Source organism: Leishmania infantum, chromosome 29 (genome assembly GCF_000002875.2).
Source record: "Leishmania infantum JPCM5 genome chromosome 29".
In the NCBI taxonomy this organism is placed as follows: domain Eukaryota; phylum Euglenozoa; class Kinetoplastea; order Trypanosomatida; family Trypanosomatidae; genus Leishmania; species Leishmania infantum.
Window position 1 is genome coordinate 158,173 of NC_009413.2, and position 24,606 is coordinate 182,778.

At 59.3% G+C, this 24,606-nt stretch overlaps 5 protein-coding genes across 5 annotated transcripts; all 5 read right to left on the reverse strand.

Annotated features, from left to right (window-relative positions):
- Window positions 1–87: 87 nt before the first annotated feature.
- LINJ_29_0470 (conserved hypothetical protein) lies at window positions 88–2,283 on the reverse strand (the record flags this gene model as incomplete). Its single annotated transcript, XM_001466523.1, has 1 exon — window positions 88–2,283. One exon carries the CDS (start codon window positions 2,281–2,283, stop codon window positions 88–90), a length of 2,196 nt encoding a protein of 731 aa, XP_001466560.1.
- Window positions 2,284–6,276: 3,993 nt separating this feature from the next.
- On the reverse strand, window positions 6,277–7,623 carry LINJ_29_0480 (conserved hypothetical protein; the record flags this gene model as incomplete). Its single annotated transcript, XM_001466524.1, has 1 exon — window positions 6,277–7,623. One exon carries the CDS (start codon window positions 7,621–7,623, stop codon window positions 6,277–6,279), a length of 1,347 nt encoding a protein of 448 aa, XP_001466561.1.
- A 1,584-nt stretch (window positions 7,624–9,207) lies between these two features.
- Window positions 9,208–10,164, reverse strand: LINJ_29_0490 (conserved hypothetical protein; the record flags this gene model as incomplete). The annotated part of the gene is made up of 1 exon (XM_001466532.1): window positions 9,208–10,164. The coding sequence occupies one exon, from the start codon at window positions 10,162–10,164 to the stop codon at window positions 9,208–9,210; it is 957 nt and encodes a 318-aa protein (XP_001466569.1).
- Window positions 10,165–11,562: 1,398 nt separating this feature from the next.
- On the reverse strand, window positions 11,563–12,657 carry LINJ_29_0500 (conserved hypothetical protein; the record flags this gene model as incomplete). The annotated part of the gene is made up of 1 exon (XM_001466533.1): window positions 11,563–12,657. The coding sequence occupies one exon, from the start codon at window positions 12,655–12,657 to the stop codon at window positions 11,563–11,565; it is 1,095 nt and encodes a 364-aa protein (XP_001466570.1).
- Window positions 12,658–18,105: 5,448 nt separating this feature from the next.
- On the reverse strand, window positions 18,106–21,696 carry LINJ_29_0510 (hypothetical protein, unknown function; the record flags this gene model as incomplete). The annotated part of the gene is made up of 1 exon (XM_001466534.2): window positions 18,106–21,696. One exon carries the CDS (start codon window positions 21,694–21,696, stop codon window positions 18,106–18,108), a length of 3,591 nt encoding a protein of 1,196 aa, XP_001466571.2.
- Window positions 21,697–24,606: the final 2,910 nt, after the last annotated feature.

Below are 24,606 nucleotides of genomic sequence, written 5' to 3' on the forward strand. Positions count from 1 at the left end.
GGCCGCAGGAGGCGTCACGCCAACTTCGGAAGAGGGGGTGAGAGGATCTCGGCAAGCAACGCGAAAGTTGCGGAGACATACACCCACCTAGCCGCGCGACGGAGTCAAAGTGGGTGTGGTACTTCTCGTGCCGCTCTTGACTGCGTTGCCGCTCGTTTTCAGCGCTGCGTCGCGCGACGAGGAAGTCGGCGGGATAGAGGAGAAGGACGTCTGCCCATCTGAGCTGCGCCGTGTGTCGCTCTCAACGTGGGAGGAGCGGCGCTCATCGCTGGCCCTTCGAGCGTCGCGCAGCGCCGCAAAGACCGACTCTCTACGCTGGCGCAGCTCTTGTGAGTTCGCGCGACCTTTCCGGGCAGCCGCCGTGGCAGCGCCCATACCGACAGCATCGGCTTCCCGATTCGCACGGCGCAGAACCGACGTCGGGGCGCCTTCGCCACAAACGTCCCCCGCGGTCGTGCTCGCCCCACGCCGCACGCCAGCACTGACTCCTTGACTGAAGCAGTGAGAGTAAAGCAAAGTCCGGCGCCCATCCGCAGTGCCGCCACCGTCGTCACGCGTACCGCTCTTCTCAGCCCGGCGCTGCAAGCGTGTCTCGCGATCCAGCGCCTCGCGGGCGCGCAGTTTCTGGGTGAGGTAGGCAACATTCTCCAAGAGCTTTTTCTCGGCCGCGCTCTGTCGCTGCGACTTTTCACGCTCTGCGCGCAGTTCGCTCTCAAGCCGCCGCGCGTCTGCCTGAGCACGGTCGAGCTGCCGCTGAAGAAACGCTAGGTTAGAGTCCGCAGGCTCAGCACAGCCACCACTGCCTCCTTGCCCCTCTGGTGAGGTGGCGCTTGCGGAAGCCGGACCGGACGACTCCGCCGGCTGCGGCCGGGTGGCTGCCTCGGCCTCCGCTGCACTTCTGCGGTGCCCAGCGCTGCCGCCCTCCACGGCGTTGGTGCATGCCTGCTGCGCTCGAGCCTTCGCCGACAGCATCCGTATATCGTTCTCGAGAGAGTCAGTGCAGCAAGCGACGTCTTTGCACCGACGCCGCAGCAGGCGCTGCTCCGCGTCAGTGGGGGCGCATCTCTCTCCGTGCGACTGAGAGATACCAGCTTCACTGCTTGCAGAGCCGCATGCGGCGGCGTCGGCCCGCGACTCCCCGACGCCAATTGTCAACTGCTGCAGCTGCTGATCTAGGTCAGCCTTCACCTTTACCGTGGACTGAAGCGTGTCGCAGGCAAGTTGCAGCTTCCGAAGCATCCCCTCTAGCTCGCATTCTCGGTGCTGCGTCGGGGAAGACGGGGTGGAAAGGCTGCCGTTGTTGGGCGCCCCGGCACTGGCCGGGGCCGCGATCAACGCCGAATGCAGCTCCGTGGTTGTGATGGTGCCCTCATCCCTGCGCTCCGGCGCCGGCGGCGACGCGCTCGCCGAGGCATTGGCACTCCTCGCAAGACTCAGCTGCAGCTCCTTCTCCTTTTCTTGCAGTTGCTTCGACAGCGTTGCATTGCGCTGGCTGAGCAGCGCGATCTCCGTCTTAGCAGCACTGAGCTTGCGCAGCGCCTCCTTCTTGGCGCCGTGCAGTTCCTCGTTGTACTCATCAGCTATGCTGAGCTGCATTCTCAGCACCTCGACGGTCTCTTCCCGATGGCCGACGGCACGCTCGAGCACGGCAGCGTCCTCGCTCATCTCTGCCAAGTCCGTCTCCAGTGTGATGGCGTCGTGGAGGGCAATCAGGAGCTCGCGCTGCGCCTCCGCTGCGATGCTGCGAATCTCATCGACTGACGCCCGTTCTAGCCGCCGCTGGCGCAGTACCTCCTCGTCTATACCCTCACCGTTAGCATCCATGCTTATCGCGTCAACCGGCGACGGATTGCGCGTAAAGTCCTCCTCCTTTATGCTGTCGAGAAAGGCGCGGATTCGTCGCGCAACGTGCGAGTTGTACACATCTTCGTCGTCGCTGTCTTCCACGTACTCCTTGCCACGGACGCGGCCTCCGTCCTCGGCGCCGCTTGTGTCACCGGCACCGCCGGGGCTTAGAGTTCTTGAGGGACGTCGGCCTTCGACCTCGCGATACGAGGGACCACACAGCTCCTCCTCTTGCATTAGCTGTTGTTCGCACTTCTTATTTGCATCGCGCGCCAGCGTCTCCACTCGTGAGGAGGATGCAGGCAGCACCCTTTCAGCGCCATCGCGAGTGATCGAGGCGCTAAGCCGGGTCCCCATGCTGCGCGTCCGCTCCCGCTGCAGTCTGATGCTTGGGCTGGGCGAGGAAAGATCCGACGCCCGCAGAGGCGGGCTCGCCATGCTGAAGCAGCCTGGCCCGTGTGGCGAGAAGGGGTCACACCTCTCCGAGACAGACATATTTGCGGTAAGAGGTCGCTGTGGCGGCTCGTGCAGAGGTGAGGCGCAAGAACGCTTTCCTGTGTCTACCTGCGTGTGTGTGTGTGCGCGCTGGCTACGGAGGAGTCACAATGGGAAGAAAGAAGCGAAGCAGAGGCACAACGATGCGAGCCATAAAAAGAAAGAACCACGCAGCACGCACATCTAGAGACACACGTATACGTGTAGAGAGAGGTGGGGGAGATGCGAGGCTGCAGACCTCCCTCCTCCACAACGCTGGCGTGTGCAGCAGGCAGACGGGATAAGATGGAGGAGTGGGTAGTGGGTGAGGGTGGCGTGTAGCCGGAGACAATCCTTGTTTTAGCAGCGCCAGCACCAACACCCGCATCCAGGCACGCAGGCAAGAGAGAAGTCGAAGGCAAGACGAAAAAGGAGGGAAGAAAGAACACAAGCTGCAGGCAGAGAGAGAGAGAGAAGGCAGCGATGACGAGCACGCACACGCACACGCGCCACGGAGCAAAGAAAGAGAGTAATACGGTGGGGAGGAGGACGGTGTAGCGAGCGCGCGGCGAGCAGGCGAACACAACACAAGAAAAACCACGGTGCACGCAGTGGAGAAGACAGGCAAAGAACAGAACAAGGATACACAAGCACGCGGTGGGGCGTATGTCGGCGTGGGCGTGGCCAGCGCGTTCAAGCGATACCGCCACCTCTAATGGGTCTACAGCTGCAAACTGGACGCGCGTTGCGCCAATCTCACTCTCTTGCCCTCGCTCTATGTGCCAGTCTAGTATATATATATGTATATATTTGGGGGTGGGGGGATGTGTCAGTGTGTGCGTGCCGTACGCGTGCGCCGTCCTTGATGGTCTCAAAATTCGCCTCAGTGCGCACGCCCTCGCTTCACGAAAAGGTGTTCTCAGCGACGAGGTGGGGCGTTGCGGGAGAAAGAGAGGGATGCGGTACCTCCGCTGCGGAGGTGCCGCTCGATATTCTGTGCCTCTGCCTGGAAACGTGGACAAGTAAAAGATTCACACATGTGTGTGTCGGTGTAGGAAAGAGCAATGGAGGGAGACGGCAGCACTCAAAGGCACGCGTCAAATCACCCAAAACACCACCACCTCCAACACCACCCCTCCAAAAAGTCGAAGAGAGTAATTGGCCGCGCACAAGCGATGCAGAAGGCCGCCACGTCCGAGCGGATAAAATGGAGAGGGAAGGGGGAAGAAGAGCACAGAGAAATGCTTGGCAGCAGTCAGCGGCAGCGGCAGTGGCGTGGGAAGAGGTGCAACACCGGCAGCAGCGACACACACACGCACGCGCACGCACTGACAGAGAGGCAGAATGAGGGGAGGAGTGCAGCGAGACAACAGCGGCGGCGCGGGCCAAAGACAAAGGGCGGAAAAAGGATTTGAGAGAAGAAAGCGAAATGTATTGCCTGCGGATGATAGTCTGTGTCGGTTTGCTGTGACGCTGCCCAGTGCGGGAGTTGCGAGGATGGGAAGAGGGAGGAGGGGCGCAGGGGCGGTAGGGAAGATGCCGCGATGACGCTTCTCTTGAGTGCGATGCTGACAGAAATAGAGAGACACACAGGCAAACGCCCCTCTCCTTCGATGCGCTGTGGGGGCACAAGAGTACAAAAAGCAAGTCGCGCAGTGTGTGAGCGTGCGGGCGTCTGCGGCTGACAATATGTAAGCCGGGAAGGTGCGCAGACGTGTGCTACGCCTTCTTTTTTGCCGATAGAGACTCCGACTGGACTGGACAACGCCTAAATAAGAAGCTCAGGACTTGCACGCGATGACATGGCGTGTGGGTTGTGTGTGTGTGGGGGGGGGGGGGCGACCGTGATTTGTTCACACGTAGACGCATACATGCACCGGCGCCATCATGTTACACGTGACCGTGAGTGAGTGTAGTCATGCATCGACGAAGATGCACAGCATGCGCATGTAAGAGCGGGGCACGCGTGAGTCGAGGTGCAGGGCAGCATCGTACGTAGAAAGCGTGAAGCAAGTAAAAGCAAAGACCCAGAGGAGAGGAGACAAGGAGAGAGGCGTATGTGTTGATGCCAGACATGGTGCACCGCAGCAAGCAGCTCTCCGTGGCGGCGACCGGAAAGCATGGGGGTGGGGGGTGAGAAAGCTTGAGCAAAGAGGCAGCTGCAAATCGACAGCACGAAGCGCCTGCGCCGTCCCCCTCTCACACTCCTCCTCCTCCCCACCTTCCCCGAGGGCCCTCTCAGTGATAGCAGTAGCCTTTCTTCACACGGACTTCGACACACAGACACACACACACACGCACGCACTCTCTCTGGCTAAGAATGGAGGGTACCACCAGTGCCAGTAAAGGAAGCGGTGGATTAACACACACGGGCAGAGGTGGCCGAGGAAAGAGGAAGAGGAGGAGGGTGCACGCGTAAAAGATGGCTCGTGTGAAAGTGCTGCTTGAGCTCTCTCTCTCATCTCCGCCTTCTCCATCTTTCTCCGTCCCCGATCCCCACTCAACGCCCGACGCTCGGCGAAGAGAGGAGGGGGTCCGAGGAAGGCATGGTCGACGCGTCGAGTTTCTCATCTTCCTTTTGTATGTGATGCTGCGATGACATTGGCGCGTGCGTGTGCGTGTGTGTGCGTGCGTGTGTCGGTCTGCGACACTCTGGCCCTCTCCTCCTGCCCTTGGTCACGTGTCGGACGTAACCGCCGAAAACGAACACGTTCACGCAGGCATGAGTACGTGCAGCAGTCGATGGCAGATCCCCTCTCCCCCTGGCAGTAAAACTGTGTATGAGCACGCAGTTGGTGAAGAAAGAGCACTGGACACGAAGCAGGAACAGCAGGAACAGGAAGAATAATGAAGGAAGACGAAGGTGATGATCGCGGTGGCAGAAATCAGCTTGGAGCGAGTCTACAGACCAAACACGTGAGATGAGGAAGGAAAAGGAGGAGAGCACAGACACGCACGCACGGCAAACGATGACACAACAACAAAGAGAAACATGGCAACAGCAACCGCCGTGTCGGTAAGCAAGAAGGAGCACGAGATAGCCTCGGCACGCAAAGACGGAAGGGGCGAGCACACACGCGCGCATGCAGCGAAAGAAAGGATACAGAAAGGCAAACGCACAGACACGCAAGCACCGTTTTTCGCTTCGCTCTCGTGCGCATGTGTCCGTAGGCTTGTATCCGAGTAGGACACGCAGGTGAGCCGCAGTGTGGACGGGTGCGCATGCGCCTCCTCTGCGGCTCCTTCCTTGCCTCCCTGCTCTTTGAAAATAAAAAAGAGAGCACTGGTGGCGGGAGACAACACAAAAAAAAAGCCGAGAGAGAGAGAGAGAGGCAGAGAGAGAGAAAGAGAGCCCAAACGAAAGCGGACGTGGACGCGGAATTACCCCTCCACACACACACACGCACACACAGACGCGCGTACAGCGGTGGGCAACGCCAGCGGCTAGCAGGTACACTGAGCACTCGCAGACATACAGGCAGGCGGAGACAGCGGCGGGTTGGAACAAAAATCAAAGGCAAAAAGAGGTCACGCACATGAGAGAGAGCAGAAAGTAAACCACACCGTGCACAGGCACAAACGCATGTGTCCTGATATCACAGCACTGGTGTCGCGAAACGTGATGAGAACCGAGAAGAAACGCACGCGAATACACAGACATGCGCAGATACATGAACCAGTGGGCGCCAAAGAAGCAGCTGGATGCAGCACCGCCCAGCAGTGTGCGCTCGTTCCCTCCCTGCCCGTTTCGGGTACAGAATCAAGGCGCGAAACCTCACAGGAGAAAACGAGAGACGTATATGCAAGGTCGCAAGCCTTGCGTGTCTGCGTCGCACTCATCAACGACACATAAGCATGCAACATACATCTACCAAGGCATGGCTGTCCGCCATGTACGCACAAGGAGGCGCCCGTTGCTTCAGCGCGCCGCATCGGTCTCGCCCGCGCATGCGCACGTTACGCAAACAAAAACAGTACATCGCTGTCCCCGCCACACTTCTCCAGCTCCCGTTGGAGCTCCTCTGCCGTTGACGCCGTCACGTACTGCGCGCGGCCCTCAAAGCGCTCTGCTGCCGTCGTCGCGGTCTCTGCATCGACTGCGTCGCAGAACGACGAGGGAGCGGAGGAGAGAGAGGTGATCATCGCAGCGTCAGCACTGACGGGATCTGCTTCCTGGAAGGAGGTTCCGCTTGACTGCGCCCCACTGCTACAATCACCGTGAATGCTTCCCTTCTTCGAAAGCACCGCCAGCGACGGGCTGAACCGCAGGCAGCTGCGCATGAGCGGCGCTTGGCTGCCGTCCTCGCCATCGATGCTCGCCTTAGTGTCCGCGGACGACTCCGTCAGCGATATAGTACCAGGCGTCTCGGAGCGGACAAAGTCTAGCCATACCGGTTCGTCGCCCACCTCTGCGTCACCATTTTCAGAATCCACCTCCGTGGCCTTCGCCGCGCCACCATCTCTCGCACTGGTATCACCGGTATCCTGCAGCTCTTGCATCGCCTTTAGCGCTTCGCTCACCTGTGCGGCTGCAGATGCCGGAGCGATGGGCGACGCCTCGGCGAGCTCCTCCATGGACATGAACACGGCGCCGTCCTGCGTATCGTGCATCCGCAGTGGGGTGAAGCGGCGAAGCGCCGTCGCCTGCTGGCGGCGACGATCGTCCGGGCCCTTCTTGTCTCGCAGATAACCTGGAACGTAGCCTCCGCCAACGGAGCAGAGCACAGATCCAAACGCAGTCCCAATACCTGGCATCACCATTGATCCCACCGCCGCTCCTGCTGCGCCGCCGGCAACGGTGCCGACGCTTGTGTACAGAGAAGTGAGCAGCTCGTAGCGGTATTGCCGAAGCGACATGCGGCTGTCCTGGTCACGCCATAAGGCGGCGTTGCTGGTGAGAAGGGTGCAGGTGGTCATTCCGATCTGTAGCGCGGCCGTTGTTATTGCCGAGGCGGCCGAGCCGTGGAGACCAAACGAGGTTACTTGATAGAAGAGGGACCGCTTCGCCAGAGAGCTCAACGCATCGGTGGCAGAGAGGCTTCCGGCGCAGTCGCCGATGAGGTTTAGAAGCCATTGCAGCTGCTGCGGCGCGCGCATGGAGATGCGGACGACGAGTAGCCGCACCGCCTCTCGCTGCACGTGTCCGCGAATCGTCGACGAAGACATAAGCGCCTCGCCTACGATCTCCGGCGTCAGCTTCCCGGCCGCGGCGGACATCAACACGGCCTTGGCCACCTTCGAGCCCACATACGTGCCTACCAGTGTGAGCTTCGACGTGTGATGGCGAGAGATGCATGTCCGCATGGTTGACATGTGCGCGTGTGTGATGTGGTTGAGGCGGGGTGCGGGTGGGAGTCGTGGATATGCAGTCAGCACAATGCGGAGCGACGCACAACCTTCTCAGGCAAAATTCACACGCCGCACACGGCGCAGGAGGCAACAGAAGCCAACAGACCGAAGAAACCGGGGCAGGAGGCCGAACAGCAGAGTCAAGGCCCGAGAAGGATCGCGCGAATTGAGCCTCTAAATGAAAGCTGTGTTCGAGAGTAGCTTTTTTTTGGGGTACACTGCCAAAGCAGGCAAGAGCTCGCCAGTCTAAGCAGCAGCAGCAGGGGCCGCGTGTGGATTCGCTGTCCACACACACACACACACACACAACAGATGGAGGGAGAGGGGAGGGGGAGGGGGGAGTGACAACGCTGCCAGACTTCAGAAAGGAAAACCAATCAAGTGTGTGTGGGGGGAGGGGGAGGGGGGAGGGGGAGGGGAGGGGTCCCGTGATGCGATGGACAGTGACAGCAGAGAAAAAAAAAGAGCAACGAGGCAAGAGAAACGCGTTTCGCAGAGATGGAGGACGAAAGGCGGCGGACTTCTAAGTTGAGCAATGAGAGAAAGAGAGCAGGGAGAGCCGTGACGGTGTTCACCGATGCGCAGGGGGAAGCACAGCGGCAGAGGAGAAAGATGCAAGGAAAGAAAGAGGCCGGGTGCTGCTGAGCTTCTTCTGGCTCGTGTGCGTCGCTCTGCCGGTGCGCAGCGGCAGAAACACGATCCTCGAGTGTGGTTGGCTGAGTGAGCTGGTGTATGGCTACTGGTGCGCGTGTGGGTGCAAAGTGGAACCTCACTGCGATGCTTGTGTGCAGCTTGCGTGAGTGGGTGGGTGCCGCAGTGCCCGCGATGGGCAGATCAGCGCACAAAAGAAGCGGGAAAAAAAAAGGCGAGGCACATTTAGAGAGTAAGAAGAGAAGACGTGTCATGTGTGGCTGCTCAGGCACGACAATGCCGCACACGAGCGCGTATGCTTGTGGTTGACGGCCATCGTCACTACAGAAAGCGGCGTGCACACAGGGGATACTCTCAGGCATCAGCAGTGAAGCACCACCGCCACGATCAGCGTGCCACCGCAGTTTCTCCCCGTCTCATCAGCTGCTCTTCTGCTCGGCCGAGCGCACAGGCGCGCATCGCACTTGAGTGCGCGTCTTGCGTTTCGATCATGAGTTGTGGGTACGCCTCCTTGGGGATAGGGAGGGAAAGGGTGCAGAACACAACACAAGCAAGCACAGGCAGAGACACATACACAGGCATGTACGTGCTCAGAACGAAGAGGTGCGAAAGGAGGTTGTGGAGCGAACAAAGTCGAGACACATAATATCGAAAAAAAAAAAAGACACGTGATGTATCACGTGCGTTTTACGTCTATATCTTCCAATGTGCTGTAACCTGCCACACACATCCCCTCGGGTGTCAGCGGGGAGGCACAAATCTAGTACGTGCGCACTTCTATCGTGTGCCGCGCACACGCGCATACAAGCTCGGGTGTGCCCTGCGCAGACCCACGTTAACAACGTCCAAGCACGCGCGCTCGCACACCCATAAGCGTTCCCTTCGGCACTACTTGGAGCAGACGCAGTGGTGCGAGGGCGACTGGCGCCGCTGCCGTTCTGCCCGGTTTATCTCACTCACCACACGCACATCGCGGCGGTTTTTTGCCAACAGGTAATGGCGCGGCTCTCCTGCAGCGCGGCGCGCCGCGCCCTCTCTGTAGAACTCGCCCTGCATGAGGCGCGTCATGATCGGCTCACCTTTGTAAAGCTGCTGGCGGTGCGGATTGTCGAGTACCCATCGTCCGCCGTTGCGTTCTACGAGTCGGTCCGCTGTGTACGTGTTCGGCACCACCAAGCACACATCCGCCTGCGCGCCGGTGAGATGCACGTACGGATCGACGACGCGCCGACGTGGAATCGTTCGCTCGTGGCGCAGCACGGCCTGCTGGTGATGATACGCCCTCCGCTGCGCTTTTCTCGCTTCGTAGGGTGTCAGCGCCGCGTCCGCTAGCGATGTGTCAATGCCGCGAGCGTGCTGAGCTTTTTGGACCTCGAGGCGGAAGCACGAGCGACTGGCGCCATTCACGTCCTCCAGTGACACCGCACCCGTGGGCTGCTGTTCCGGCGCAGCGCCAGCCAGCAGAGGCTGTTGATGCGAAGGAGGCAAGGCGCCGGTGTGTTCGGCCGGCTTCATCTGGCTGCTGGCGCGCGAGGGTACATCAAGAGAGGAGCGAGAGAGAAGTCTGCCACAGCGGGGATCGCACCACGCCGGTCGTACGCCCCTGTCGTCCCTGCCGACGGTGCCTACCAGCGCTGCTGCAGAAGTAGAGGACACACGAAACGACGGTCCCGTAGACTCGCACCCGTCGTAGCGATCACTCCCCGTCCGTACGGTGGCGCGCTCACCGTGGTCGCGATGGAACTGGGCTGCGGTGCGGGCACGCTGATCGGCGCTCCTGTCGAAGATCCTCTGTACAGCAATGCCGTTGCGCTGGCGAGCCTCGTCGCCGACGCGGTTGCGCATGATGCGCACTGCGCACCGAAGGAGCGTCGGTGTATGCGTCGGCCTGCACGCGCGCCTGTCCGTTTCCGCACACGTGGCCGCTGGATCAAGTACAGACGGATAAGAGGGGGCCGGCGGGGAGGAGGGAGAGGCGTGACCCGGCAAGCAGAGACACAGCCCGGCTCCGCACACACCCCTGTCTCTACACGTAGCCAAAAAAAAAGGCCGCTGCTGCCGTTCTGAGAGATGGCAGTGCAGCAATGCGACCACCGTCAAAGACGGGAAGTGAAAAAAGAAGAGAAGAGGGGCGGTGTCGTGAGGACGGAATGCACGGGAGGAATCTCGAGAGCCAGCAGGTGATGGAGGAGCACAGCGGTGACAGTACGGTTCACGGCGCATTGGAGGGAGGGGTGAGCGAGCAGAGGCGAGGGGAAAAAAGAAATGGTTAGCGCGGTACGGCGCATGAGGAAGGGACGAGAAACCGCACACCAGCTCGCACGCACGCACACGCGCGCGCAGAGAGATAGAGCAGTAAGCCCGTCTTGTGTAACGTGTTTTAGGTATTGAGTCCACCACCGCACTCCTTTATTGGCAGCTGGCGTGGCTCTGTGGTTGCGTGAAGTGAGGTCGTGCACGAACGCAGGCTTCTCACATCTGCGCACCCCTCCCTTGTGACGCGGCCACACCAGTATTCCCAGCGCCGCACGACGAGAGGACCCTCTCGTTCGGTTTTGTGTTGTTCACTAACGGCTAGAGACCGCAAAGAAAAAGGAGGAGGGGAGAAGACATGCACGGGCAAGAGCCAAGAGCAAACTCATTGCACGCCACCACATCGCATCGGTTCACGCCGCAAGCACACACACATATGCGCACACGCCTATGCACATATACGCACGCACACACCCACACCCACACACAAACACAAACCCAAGCGCACACGCGCGCAGGCGCAGTGACAGCAGAGAGAGCATGTAAAGCTGAGGAGGACAAAACGATAGCACCGCCACAACAGAGAAGACAAAGCAGGGCGGCTTACAGGTCAGCAACAGCGTCACGGCAGCAGCTGCATAGCACGCGCCGCTTACATCACCGATAGAGCCGGTCAGTCCGTGATGCCAGCGTGAGCCTACACTATGGCGCGTGTAGGAAGGCAAGCACGAGGAAGTTCACTCGCGCGCGCCCCTCAACCCTCTCCAATCTTCTCCTCCGTCCCTTCGCGAGCGTCGACCCGCATGTCTCGGCAGAGCCGGCGCTTCATGTGCCGCTGGCGACTCGTGATCTCTACGTGTACTTGTTTTCGTTGCCGGAGTGTCATCACCACGGACATCTTGGGTTGTTTCACTTCCGTTATTTCGACTCGATCCTTCACCTCTTCCTCCATAGCAGCTGTGCGTGTGCGTGCGTGCCTCAAATCCGCATCTAATCCATCGCGTTACTCCGCATCTGCGCGTTAAGGACCTGGGGCATCTCCCACATATCATTCTTGACCTTCCACGGTTTTGCATTGTAATTCTGCGGCGCCTTGCGCCAATTGAAGTACGGGTTCGGGATCTTGATACCGCCGCGGGCGAGGGGCTGGGTCTCGTGCGTGCAGTTGCTCCAGACCGTGTCCTGCAGGGTGCCAGAAGTGATGCGAAAGTACTTGAACTGCGCGACGCTCTCGTTGCGGTTCGTGTCCGGGTCCACGAGGTGCTTCAAGTTCGGCGCCAGCGAGCCCCAGGCTGCCTGGCGCTGGGAGTCCTGGTTGGCCAGGTAGCTGTAGAAGAGCCGAGAGCCTGACAGAATGTTGCGGCGGGCGTACTCGTAATACATGCCGGCGCAGAGCGTGGTCGTGAACCAGAAACCAGACTTCTTCCAGCGGCCCATGAAGAAGGCGTACCCGAGCGCCGGGAACACGCTCGCAGCTGCGCGCGGCAGGTAGCACTCCTGCCCGTCATCCCAGGCTCGCTTCCACCCATTGGGAGTCGGGTCGCGGATGCGGAACGGCTTCGGGCCGTGGGTGTAGAGGTACTCGTAAGAGTAGAAATAGCCGCCAACACCGATGAGGCCGGCAATATTCACGCGGATCATGCCTAACATCATCGCTATCGTCCAGGCAAATTTGGTGCGCGGGTTGCCGGTTGCGTTGCCGGACACCTGCGCACGTGCTATGAAGTAATTCATGTACCACACATTCAGCCCCACCATCCACAGCCGGAAGATTTCGCTGGTGTGGTGGCTCTCTGTGTAGGGCACCTCCTCATGAGTGCCGATAAACTCATTGAGCGATAAGAAGCCCACAGCTACCTTCTGCACACCGTAGCGGCGGGCCTGGTGCGTCTCATCGAGCGCGTTGAACGGCGACGACACATCTACCAGAGGCCGCTTGTGGTTCTTATGCTGCGGGTCCACGAAGTTGTACCAGAATCGCATCTTGTACGGCTCCGCGTTGGCCTGCTCCACCTCCGTCATCGGCCTCGGCACGTTGTGCCCCTCTGACTTGAGCACATCCTCGTTCACGCCTCTCGAGAACATGGCTTAGACGAAAAGGGAGAAGGGAGTTTTTCTTTACGCCGACGATGTCGCACAGAGACACACACACACGCACACCATGCGCAAGAGGCACAACACGAAAACAAAACAAGGGGTCGCTTCCTCTCCGCACCAGCACGCGCACAAGACAGGCAGCACACAGCCACTCACACTAGAAAACAAAAAAAAAGCACAACCGACGTAGCCGCTGTAACACCGACACCCATACACACACAGGCAGACACACAGACCAACAGAGGGAGAGAGAGAGAGGTATGCACGTTTTCCAAATATACAGTTGCGGTACTCCGTTCCCTTTCGCTCCCTCTTTTTGTTTGTTGCGCGTGTCTGCGCGGGAGTCTTTTGTTTTGCCTCGCACAGCGATGAATCGGAGCAGCTCCTGTGTTGCCTGGCCCTGAGGGGTCCGCTTGCGGAGGGGGGGGGGCTCGACTTTCCTCTCGACTCGATCGCACTCGTTGGCGTTGTGGTATGCACACGGAGCACACTTTCGCTGTGCCGCAGCCTCGGAGATGATAGAGAGCGAGCGAGTGATGGGCTGGCGGCGCTGCCGTGCGAGTGGCTCTGAAACAAAAGGAGGGGAAGCAAGAGAGATGCGTGTAACCTAGCTTGTTCGCTAATACGACTACCCGTAGGCGGCAACAAAGAGAGACACACACACACGAGCGTGTTGTTGGCGCACAGAATCGATGGATTGGATCGGTGCCTTCCAACTTCTCTGGTGGGTGGTCCGTCGGTCTAGCCCGATACTTCTACTTACTTATTGCCTTGACGCAGAGGTGTGCCTGTGTCTAACGTCCCCCTCCCAAACTGTCGATAAGCGCGGTCTATGTGCGCGCTACCCATAGGGTATAGCGGAGTCCGAGTCCGGAGGTCGATGTCCCCGCACTCGCGCGTGGGCCGACGCAAAAGCGTTGACTCTCCCTCTCCTTTCGAGCTGAGTGACGTAGACGCGAACGGCGGACAGCCTACGAGTGCTGCTCGGATACGCCAAAAAACGGGAGTACGGAGCGGAGCCCCACTCCGAGGAAGCGCGCGCACACAGATAGAGAGAAGCAAGGGCAACCAAGAAGCGTTCGGGGACGAGAAGAGATGCAGCAGCCACCCGTGGTCGTAAAACCAGTAAAACACACAGCGTGCACGCTGAAGCGAAAAAACCAGCCGCGTCCACAGGGAAAAGAGAATGAACGAAGGAGTGCCAGCAATATTACTAGTGGCAGCGGTGGTACTAGTCGTCCCTAAAGAAACCGAGGCAGCTGAAGAGAGAAGGAGATGGGGGAGGGGGAGGGGGAGGGCGGGCAGACCGACAGGAAGTGCGACGAGGCGGAGGAAAACACACGCATCGACAGAGGCGTGCGCACCTGCCTGAGCACCGTATTGGGGCCGAAAGGGCGGAGATGGCGGAGACGTGAAACACAACAGTGCTACAGGAAAAAAAAAACAACAGGAGGAGGGAAGATGATGATAAAGCGCGACAAGCACACACGAGAGAGGGAGGGAGGGGCGTACCTACACTAAAGGGGGGAGGAGAGATGGACAGAAGTAAGCAATAAAGAAGATCCCTACTACGCTGATTCTAAAGCCACACACGGGGACACGGCAGGGGAGAGGGGGGAGGAACAACAAGAAAGCGAAAAGCCGTAAAAAAACACAGCGCGACGAATGAGAATGCAGAAGAGAGCGGGAGGGAGGAGGGCCCTCGCGCACCGTCCCCGGGGATGGCTACGGATACAGAGCTCCCGTCTGGCACGAAGAATAACGGCAGCAGCACCCAGTGCAGCAATACAGATCCGCGTCTCTCTCTCTCCCAGCGCGTCTACGCGGGGGGGGGGGGGCCTGTGGTGTACAGGGATGGGGTGCGCCTATGCGCAGGTGCTTGTTTTGCTTTCCCAAGTCTGTGTCCGAGTGCAAGTGGCAGGGCAGGAGGAGCGAGGGGGAGAGCTCGATATCAGGGAAGAGGAAGGGGGAGTTACTCATTGTACTTCTTCTTTTCTTGTGTGCAGGCGCTCGGTCCCACGCCCCATCACACACATCCTCACACATCGAACGAGGAAATGTGATGCATGGAGAGAGGGATGGCGAACGGTGGCGGTCCAAGCACCGCTGACATGAAAGGCGCTCGCGTGCACACGTACGAGCCAGCGCCGCGCATGCGTGCCGGTCGCGCAGCTGTTGCTTTGCCCCTTCGTACATCCTTCGTTTTTCTTGTCGTGTTTCATTAAGGTGGTTGGCATTACTCTATTTTCCTTGACGCCCCCCCCCGTGCAGACGCATGGGCTCCGCCACTTCTCTGCGGTGCACCGACACATAAGACTTACCGCGAGAGAAGCACACACGCTGCTCACGCCCTAGACGAGGACACACTTGTGTCTTCGGTGTCCGCGCGTGGCAGACAAAGTCCAAGCGAAGATGCCGAAGGAAACGAAAACGCAAGGATTGGAGGGTGACACCGTGATGCGCAGCGTACCGGTGCAGCGAGAGCAAGACGAGGGCTAGCTGAATCGGAGACCCCGTCAGAGACGGGCGGCAAGAAAGGATGCCGTACAGGAGCGAAGGTAAAGCGTAACAGGCATGTGGGCAAAACAAACCCAAAGCCTACAGAGAAGCCGTGTAGGAGAGGGAGAGAGAACAGAGAGGAGGTGGCGGAGACACCCGCGAGAGAAAGGCGCGACCACGAAACCGCCGTGGACGTCTCCTTCCCCTTGTCCCTTTCGTCGGAGCGTATGCGAGAGGTAAACTCACAGAAAAAGAGAGAGGCGGGCAGACACACAGTCACGCATCATCATCATCGCCCTTGAATGTGTGCAGGTGTGTTTGTGTGGGTGGGTGGCGAGGCTGCTCTCTCTCTCCTTTGCTATGTTCTCCGTCCGCACTTCTCCACTCCCTTATCCCTGCCCCCCCTCCCTCCCTCCACAACTGTATGCCTCACCTTCTCTTATGTTGCGTATATCCTCATAATCCTCCGCCTCCCTCCGCGCCGCTACGGCGACAGCGCATCGTGTGCACAACGCGTCGCGAGTCGAGCAGAGGAGGGAGAAGAACGGCAGAGAAGCGGAGAAAAAGAGAGAAACGCGCCTCTAGCTAGGTTGAGATGAAAAGATTTGAGGTTCAATGGAAGAATGACAAAAACCCAGAGACTAACGAGCCGAAAGAAAACGAAAAACGAACAACTCGGAGAGATGAAGGAGTTGCTCAGACACGCTTGAAAATGCCAAGCAGACACTCCGGCGCTCGCGCCTGCACACCACCTCACAAGGAAAAAGGGAAGAATGCAGAATGGGAGAGTGCACACCAAAACGAAATCACCGAGGCTCAATGGGGTGCGTGTTCTTCTCACTCGACCCTCCTCGTGTCCGGCCCTCCCCTTCCCCTCTTGGCTCTCTTCGTCTGTGACGTCCATGAAGAGGCCTGCGAGAAGAAATAAGGCGAAAGGGGACAAGATCGACCACACGTGCATACAGGGGCGAGCAAGCACCTCCAACTGCGGCACGTGCATGCGCATACACGGAGAGACACACACACACAACGGAAAAAAAAAAACGTGACGCCTATAGGCGGTCATTACGTGTGTGTGTGTGTGTGTGTGTGTGTGTATGTGTATGTCTACGTGTGCGCAACGACAAAAAAAGAAGGGCGAGAAAGGCTACGCGTGAGCGCACTGGTATGGCGGCAGGAACAGCAGTAGCAGCAGACGTGCTGCGTGTGCCGAGCGGAAAAGAGTGCGCAGCGAACGCTGAAGCACCAAGACACAAAGACTGAAAGAACCAAACGGCAAACAACAAAGAAAACAGAGCGGACGCCGCGCTTCACTCAAGAGTACACAAGCAAGAGAAACGAGAAAGTACGAGGAGAAGAGGCAGCAGGGAAGAGGCGGGCGCACGCGTCCACAGAAACACGCAGCGAGCGAGGTGGTGTGTGCAGGGCCTGGGAGGGAAGGGGAGTAATACAAGGAAGAGAGAACTGAGCCGGAAAAAAATGAAGAGAAACAAAAGAGACTCCAATCACAAAACCAAAAAAAAAAGGGGTGAGGGCAAGACGAAGAAGGAAAGGAATAAGCGTCCATTTACACGCACAAATGCAGCCGCACAGAATCATGCGCACATGCACGCGACGACAAGCACAAGTGCATGGCGTCCCTCTATCTACGTCCACAGACGCTGGGACTGGGTCGCTTTTTTTTGTGGGTGGGGGTCTATCGTCTGTGTGCGTATGCAGGGGTAACGTTTCTTGGCACGGCACGGAGGAACGGGAAGAGAAGGACCGCAAGGTCGAGGAGGTGGTGATGCGGCCCCTCGCGTTGGGACTGCCTCTCACTGGCACAAAAAGTGCCTCCTTGAATGGCTGCGTGCAGGAGTGCAAGCATGCGAGTGCAAAAAGAAGGGAGAGAAGAAACAAGCAGGCGAACGAGACAGCGAAAAAAATGAAGAAACACGCGAAGCGAAATTCCCGTCTTCGAAAGGGCGGCAGCGACCACAGCCGCCATCGCCGACCGATGCGCGAACGTTTTGAGAGCCCACACACGCCCGCACGTACAAGAGAAACACACCAACAAAGAAAAATGAAACCAGCAAGGCAGCGAGTGAGTGCGCGAGCAAGAGAGAGAAAAACAAGAAGCAAGCAGCGGCATGAGAACGGAAAAGGAACCATAAAGACAACAACACCAAAGAAACGTGGCATGGATGACGGCGTTCGGATTGGGAGGGGGTAGGGAGGGGGGTGTCAAGGAGCGAAGCAACGATCACTACACGGCAAAAATGGGAAGATGATACACTCAGCAACGCAAAGGAGAAACCACAAAGCCTCCCACCATCATCATCACGAAAGACAGCCAGCTAGGTGAACACCAAAAGCAATACCCGTACAGAAGCACAGGAGCTCTGCACATGCCCACCCCCACCGCGACCGGCGGAATATAAAAATGGGTTGCGTAGGTGGGCGGCGAGCTACATGAGCGCCGCGAATCGTCAGGAGTGGCCCTCCACGTCGTCAGAGCACACCTTTTTCAACATGCTTACGCGTTGGGCGCGGTTGTGCCGAAATAAGAGAGGCGAGAGGAACACAGAGAAACGAGGATGATAGACCACGACACGAAGGCGGCACGACGCATCGGTACACATGCACACCCCAGCGAGAGAGCGCATGGAGGAAGCGAGGAGTCCTCCGAGACAGCTGTCAAACGGCCCGACCTCAGAGATATGCTCATCAGCTCGGCTCTTCGTAAGTTACTTCCAAGGCCAGCACGCCGTTTTCACCACCTCTCGGCCCACCCCCGACATCACTTGGCTTCGCCATTCTGTCGCTAAGCATTGCGTGAGTGCGTGCATGTATGTGTTGAGGGTGCGCGAGAGAGAGAGAGAGAGCAGCGCCGATGCAGCGAGAAGAGTCGTGCTCGCGTGCAGGACGCAAGGGGGACACACTCGCACACAACACCGCTCAACGAGCGTGCGCAGGTGTGCGAGCGCCAGTGTTGATGGCCGTCAAAGCAAGAGGGGCGGCAGTCGGTGAAAGCAAGTCTTCGAGAAAGGCCCGCACGTGTGCGGCGTCGAATTCATCAGTCGCCGCACCCACCAATGTCGCTTCATCGTCGCCGTCGCTAAACGCCATGCTCGCGACACGCGAGACGTGTCCCTCCGAAGACGTGGAGGGCCCTGCACCGCTCGGAGCTGGCAGCCACTCTCGACCTGGGAATCGGGAGCGTGGCTGCTGGCTGCCAGGGATCGTCGATACTGGAGAGCGCAGCAAGGTGAGAAGGCCCAACATCCTCGCCGCCCACGCACGATATAGCGGCACGAGCTGGAGCGACGGGAGCGGTGGTGTGCTCGCGCTCGACGGCAGCGCCAGTTCCCCATCGCTGCTGTCGTTGCCACCGGAAGCCGCGGCGGTCCCTACGGAGGCGAGATCTAATATTCCCTCAGCCGCCGTCGCTGATGCTGTTGCTGATGCGTCCGCCTCGGTCGAGCTGGACGCCATGGCGATGGCGTCTTGCAGGAATCGCACCCGCAGCGCGATGTCGTTCGGGTCCATGGTGAGCGTCATGATGCGATTCAGCTCCATGACGGCAGCAAGGTGGTAGCCGCGGTCCATGGCCATGGCGGCACGCATCTGGTAAGGGTAGGACAGGGTCGGGTGCTGCTCCGTCGCCTCCGCTATGTCAGCGATGGTATGCAGGCACCGGCTGCGCTCCACGAGCAGCTCCGACGGGATGAAGCAGACTTCCGGGCGACGATCGCGCCGGTGCAGATATGCAAGCACGGTAGCGCTCTCACGCACAGGCGGTGCCTGCTGGTCCTCTGGCGCAACGTCGAGCTTCACCTCCGCTGAGCCGCGCAACCCCAGCATGCTGAAGCGCTGTGCCCACGCGTGAATGCTGTCGGTCAGCACCGCATTCGCCCTGCCCAGGCCCTCCGCGTCACGCGCGTGCATGCGCGCAAGCAGCAGAGCGGCCGTGGGATGCAGCGGACGCAACTGAAGAGCGCTCTCCAGAAGGTTCTGGGCAAGGTGGCCTCGGCTCGTTCCGTGAGGCAGGGCCGGCCGCAAGTCCTCGCTGCGCACATCAGCGTTCGCGTACTGCATCGACAGCCGCACGAGCCCGTCAGCGCGACTGTTCGCGGTAGGACCGAATACGATGCTCAGCAGTGCCGTCTGGCACGGCAGCGGACCCATCAGCTCTTCGTAGGCGAACCACCGCACCTCACAGACCAGCCAAGCCACCCAGCGCACCTCCAACGGCGTGGTGTGGATGTACGCAAGAGACTCTGGGGCCACGTCTGCCCAGTCCGTGATGGTTGCGGTGGACGCTGGCCCGTCAGGAGGAAAGCAGTCCCGCACCCACGCCGCCGTCAGCGTCTCGGCTGCGCTGCGCACGTGCAGGGGGAGCAGCGAGAAAGCATAGTCGGCGGTTGCGCAAGCCTTCTGGGCGCTCGTCACCTCCTTGCTCTGCTGCGCGGCGGCCACCTCGCGGAGCGCCGTCACGAGCAGCTCCTCCTCGGTGCCAGGGGTCATACACTCGGCAGCGCGGCACAGAAGGTGCGTCAGTGAATGTCGCAGCATCCGCTTGGCATACATGTAGAAGGTGAGCGCGCTGCAGAGGCACAGGGCTCGATTCTGAGGGAAGAGCGTCGGTACCTGCGCGATAATGCCGAGCAGCGCCACCGGAGTTGCGACGTGCGCTGCGTCGTTGCACCGCTGCAGCCACGTTGCAGGCGACTCCTGCGCCAGCTCCTTTCGAGCACGCAGCTCGGCAAGGTCTGAGGAGGCGGTGCTGTCTGGGCAAAGCATCCATGCCACCGATAAGTCGGTGAAGGCGGCCAGAACGTAGAGGTGGCCGCGGTGGCGACAGAGCGACGCACGCCGCACCAGCGTCTCAGCCAGGTGTGTGAGGTGCTCCACGCTGCGACAGCTGCCGGCCTGGAAGAGAACGTGAATGGCACGACTCAAGGCGCCGTACGCAGCGTCCCAGGCACCGCCTCGGCACAGCTCCGCGCGCGCTATGTTTGACAGCGCCTTCAGCTGCGAGAGGCTGCGCTGAACGCGGTTGATGTGCAGGTACTGCGTGAACGCCTTCCACGGGAACTCCGGCGCGCTGTGCAGCACCGTCCGCTCAGCAGTGGCCCTACACAAGGTAAAAGAGTAGACTGCTGCGGTTGATATGGACGCCTGCTCAGGCAACCGACCATTATGAGCAGCGCTGCTGAGAGCGGCCGCCGGCATGGGCGAGGCCGCCCCGTCCACTGTCACGTCTGTCGCCATCTCCAGCGTGTAGGAGGGGTGGCAGCGCAATGGCCCAGCAAAGAATGCAGTCCGCGACGACGCATCCCCCTCCGCCGTTGCCTCAGCGCCTGTCACCGAGCTATTCAGCTCCGCCGGTGAGGGCGGTGGAAGGCCCTCCTGTGCCGCGGCCCACCGCCGCGCACGCCATTTTTCTCCCGACAAGGTGCCCGCGCCGTTGTTGGTGACGGCGGTAGTGCTGCGCTGGCCTTCCGTGAGAAATGTCAGCACGGCTGAGTGTGGTGGGGCGCACATGTTAGGCTGCTCCGCCCCGCATGCGGTGGCGGCGGCTGCAGTGACCATCGAGAGCAAGGGCGCAGGACTCCTCCCCGCGGCTTCTCTGGGTAGCGGTGTGACGCTCGATGCCTCTGAGGCGTCTGCGGCTTCGTCGTCCTCGGGCGGAGGGGACGACACTGGGCTGGACGGCGACGGCATTGCAGCGGCGGTTGCCTGCCATAGGAATCGGGCGGACGTGCCAGACGGCAGAGCACGTAGACCAGATCGATGGGGAGCGGAATCCACCTCCTCCGCCACAGCGGCAGGCGAGGCAGGAGCGGAGGCAGCACCTGCGGCGGCCACCGCCGCCGAGGATGGCATCGCAGCGTCCGTGTACCGTGGCGGTTGCGTTGTGTCAAGCTCGCCTGCGCCTTCGTCGTTGGAGAGAGTGTCAAGCTCGCCCGTTTCCGCTTCCTCGCTGGATGCGTCCTCATCGTCCCCGGCGGCTGTGTGCGCAGCCGTTTCGGCCCGGAAATGCACGCTGCGCTGAGGGGTACGGCTATTCGTCCCAGTCAGCAGAGGCAGAGGGCTGCATGAGCGCAGGCGCTGCGGCGTCTCGGTCGGCCTCTCCTCGTCCCATTCCCGAGCAGCCATCGAGAATGTCTGCTCGAGCGCAGCTGGCTGGATAGAGTGGTGGTGTTCTGCGAGCGACCGCCAGACCCACGTCTGCTGCGCCGCGCCATGCGCCATCCGGCAGACCTGTGAAACCTCGATCACGTCTCTCACGCGGAGGTAGACGGAGATGTGAAGTGGAAACACTTGTGTCCACAAGACGCCCCACTCCTCTGCAGAACGGTAAACACTACTGCTGCGACTGCAACGGGCACTGACGCTGCTGGCGCCAGTGTCGTTGAACAGGTCGTCGCCGACAGCGTGGATTTCTGTGGGCTCCAGGTAGGCACAGAAGCATCTGGGGCACCGCTGTTCATCTGCAACGTCTTCAAGGTTAGCTGAAGTGCTGTTCCCTTCCCTTGACACCATGCTTCGGCCGGAATCCGGGGGCGACGCGTATCGGACGGCGGTAATCTCATTCATACATGCACAAGTGCACGCACACGGATGCGCAGATGATTTTCCCTTGGCCGGGCTTCGCACAAGCCCCTCCGCGCTGGCACGTAACGGTGACGCAGGCGCCAAGGACAGGCGCAACGGCGGGTGCTCCGACGAGGGAAGCGTCAACGACACGTACACGAGCGGAGCTGGGGACGGCGGGCTAGCCAAACTGTGGCTGTCCGCCACAAACGTGCGCTCCGTGTCAGCACAGGAGGCCAACTCGTCTCGGTAGCTCGGCGACGATGGGGCGGAGGTGCCTGCACAGGCCCTGATGTCGTCATCTGCTCGACGGAGCATGGGTGCGCAAGCGGGGGAGTGTCACTGTTCGCGATTCGAGCTTTTGTTTTCTTTGCTCTGCCGTCGCTCTGCGACCGTGCGAGGACGACTTGTGTGCGTAAATTGCGCTTCCTGGGAAGACACAGTGTATTCGCGTCGAGAGCGAGGGGGGAGGGGAGGGGAGGGGAAGGACGTTTGTGCGAGCAACAGCAAGCGATCCGAAAACTCGCACAACGCAGCCGCAGAAGCACTGGTGCACCTCCAGCCAGTAGCAGACGGTGAAAAGGGGAGGGGAGCACAAACGTAAAACGGAAGAAGAGATGAGGGAGTCACGTGCGCAGACGGCAGACCACAATGGAAAGAGCACAACACAGCACAACACAGACAGGTGAGATGAGGTGAAGCGAGGTGAGATGGAATGAAATGGGAAAACAGCAAGAAAACGATCGAGGCGGCAACACAAACAACAAGCCCGAAAGAAAAGGAGATAAAAATGAGGCGAAGCACAGAAAGATGATAACAGCAGCGGCGGAAACCAACAACGACCACAATGGCAACGGCAGAAAGGAACGGCGGCACACGTCAAGATCAAAAACAGAAAAGAAGAAAGGAGAGGAGAGGGGAGGAAAGAGAGAGACGGCAGAAGATGAAGAGTGGAAGAGGTCTGTGGGGAGGGCGAGAAGCTGCAGCTGTACAGAAACCACTATCGTGTGATGCGCGAGAAAAAACGAAAACGAAAAAGAGCGGTGTGAAGAGGTGGAACACCGAAACAAGAATAAAACGGGGGGAAGGGAGCGGGTGTGTGGTACGTTTCGCCCCTGCCGTTGACCTGGAATATTGGGGATGGGGATGGGGGGACGCGTGCTGGAGGGACAGTGTGCACGCTTGTCTGTATGGCTAGCGTGTCTATCTCTTACTTTTCGTGTACCACCTCCGTTGTTGTGTATGGAGTGTCTCTGCTGCACCGGTATAGATGCATGTGCGTGTTTGCATCCGTGTGTACGCGTGGACCCGAGGTGGCGAGCACTTCGTATCTTTATGTTTGTGTGTAGTCGCTATCTTCTTCTCTTCCCTATTACGCTTATCGTGTTAGTATTTTATCCTTCTCTTTTTCTCCTCCTGAGCCGTTCGCGTGTGGTTCGCGTGTATTGAAAGCGTTGTCTTGTCTATGGTGTGTGTGTGTGTGTGTGCGCGCGCTCCCCGTGGTGGTGTTCGCCGTAGAGGAAAACGCCAATGTGTGTATACAGATATGTATAGTATATAGAGAGAGAGGTAGATATGTATATACATACACAATATGCGCACTGTATATATGTACTACGCTGTACAAGGAGGGGGGAAGCGTGTGCGAGAACGAGGCTTTTTTTGTCGTGTGCCTTGCTTGCCTCTGCGAAGAAGTACAGCCGTTGTGTACGAAGATAAGAAAATCAGCAGAGCACACCTCCAAAGTACGAGCAGGAAAAAAAAAGAGACGGGGAGAGGGAAAGGGGAGAGGGGAGGGGCGGCCCAACGCGGTGAAGCCGTCTTCTGCGCGTGTATACGTTGCTGGGCGCTCGTTTCTTTTTGTTGTTTTCCTTGCCCCTGTTGCGTTGGGTGCTGTTTACCCGTGATGCGCTCCGCTACTGCGCGCTCAACACTCTCCTGCTCTGTGCTCTACGTTCGACGTTGGCGGTTGCGCCACACGGAGAGGACAACCTGACAGAGAGAGAGAAGGCTGGCAGAATGCTTGGGCAACAGGTTCAGCACCGCGACGCGCGTACAAATAGCGCACGCGCAGACCCCAACGCAAACAGCACTAGCCACGTCAAGCCCGGCGATTAAAGCGCCGAGAGAAGAAGTCGAGAAGGCACAGACAAAAGCCGCGCCCGATATGCCGAGGGAGAAATATAAAGAGAAGGGCGTAGGGGTACGACCCGCAAGAAAGGGCGGGAAGGGAAAGGAAGGAGAGGGGGAGGGCAGAGTCCTGCAACGTACACGAGAAAGCTAAACAAAGCCGCCGTTCGCACCACCACGACCGAGGAGAAAAGACATACACACGGCAGACGCAAAATGAAGCGTTGACAGAAAGGCAGTGAAATCCGAATCGAGGAAAGACACGGTGTGGACTTTTCAAAAAAAAAAACGTAAGGCAAGACAGACAGAGGGGGAGAGAGAGAGAAACGCGAAAGAGGGCCTCTTGTGACACATCAACACACAGCAAGGACACAACGTGGCAGAGCTGGCAGCCCTCGGCAAGGAGAGGAGAGAAGAAAGAGAAGGGTATGGTGAAAGACTTGGCACCAGCGGCGAAGCTTGAGATGCAACAAAACAGAAATAAAATAAGTGCAGACACGACACGGGGACAACGACACAAGAGAAGCAGAGCAGTGTTCAAAGAGGTGAGGGAGGGAGGAAGGAGATGGGAGAGCGACAGAAGACGCACGACGGGGGGAGGGAGGTGAAGCCCGTGCTCTACGGGATGCAGCAGACACAGAACTACGGAGTCAGGCAAACACAAAGAGACAGAGAAAAGAAGGCGAAGAGAGAAACAAAAAAAGGGGGGAGGCGCTGAGACACCGAGAA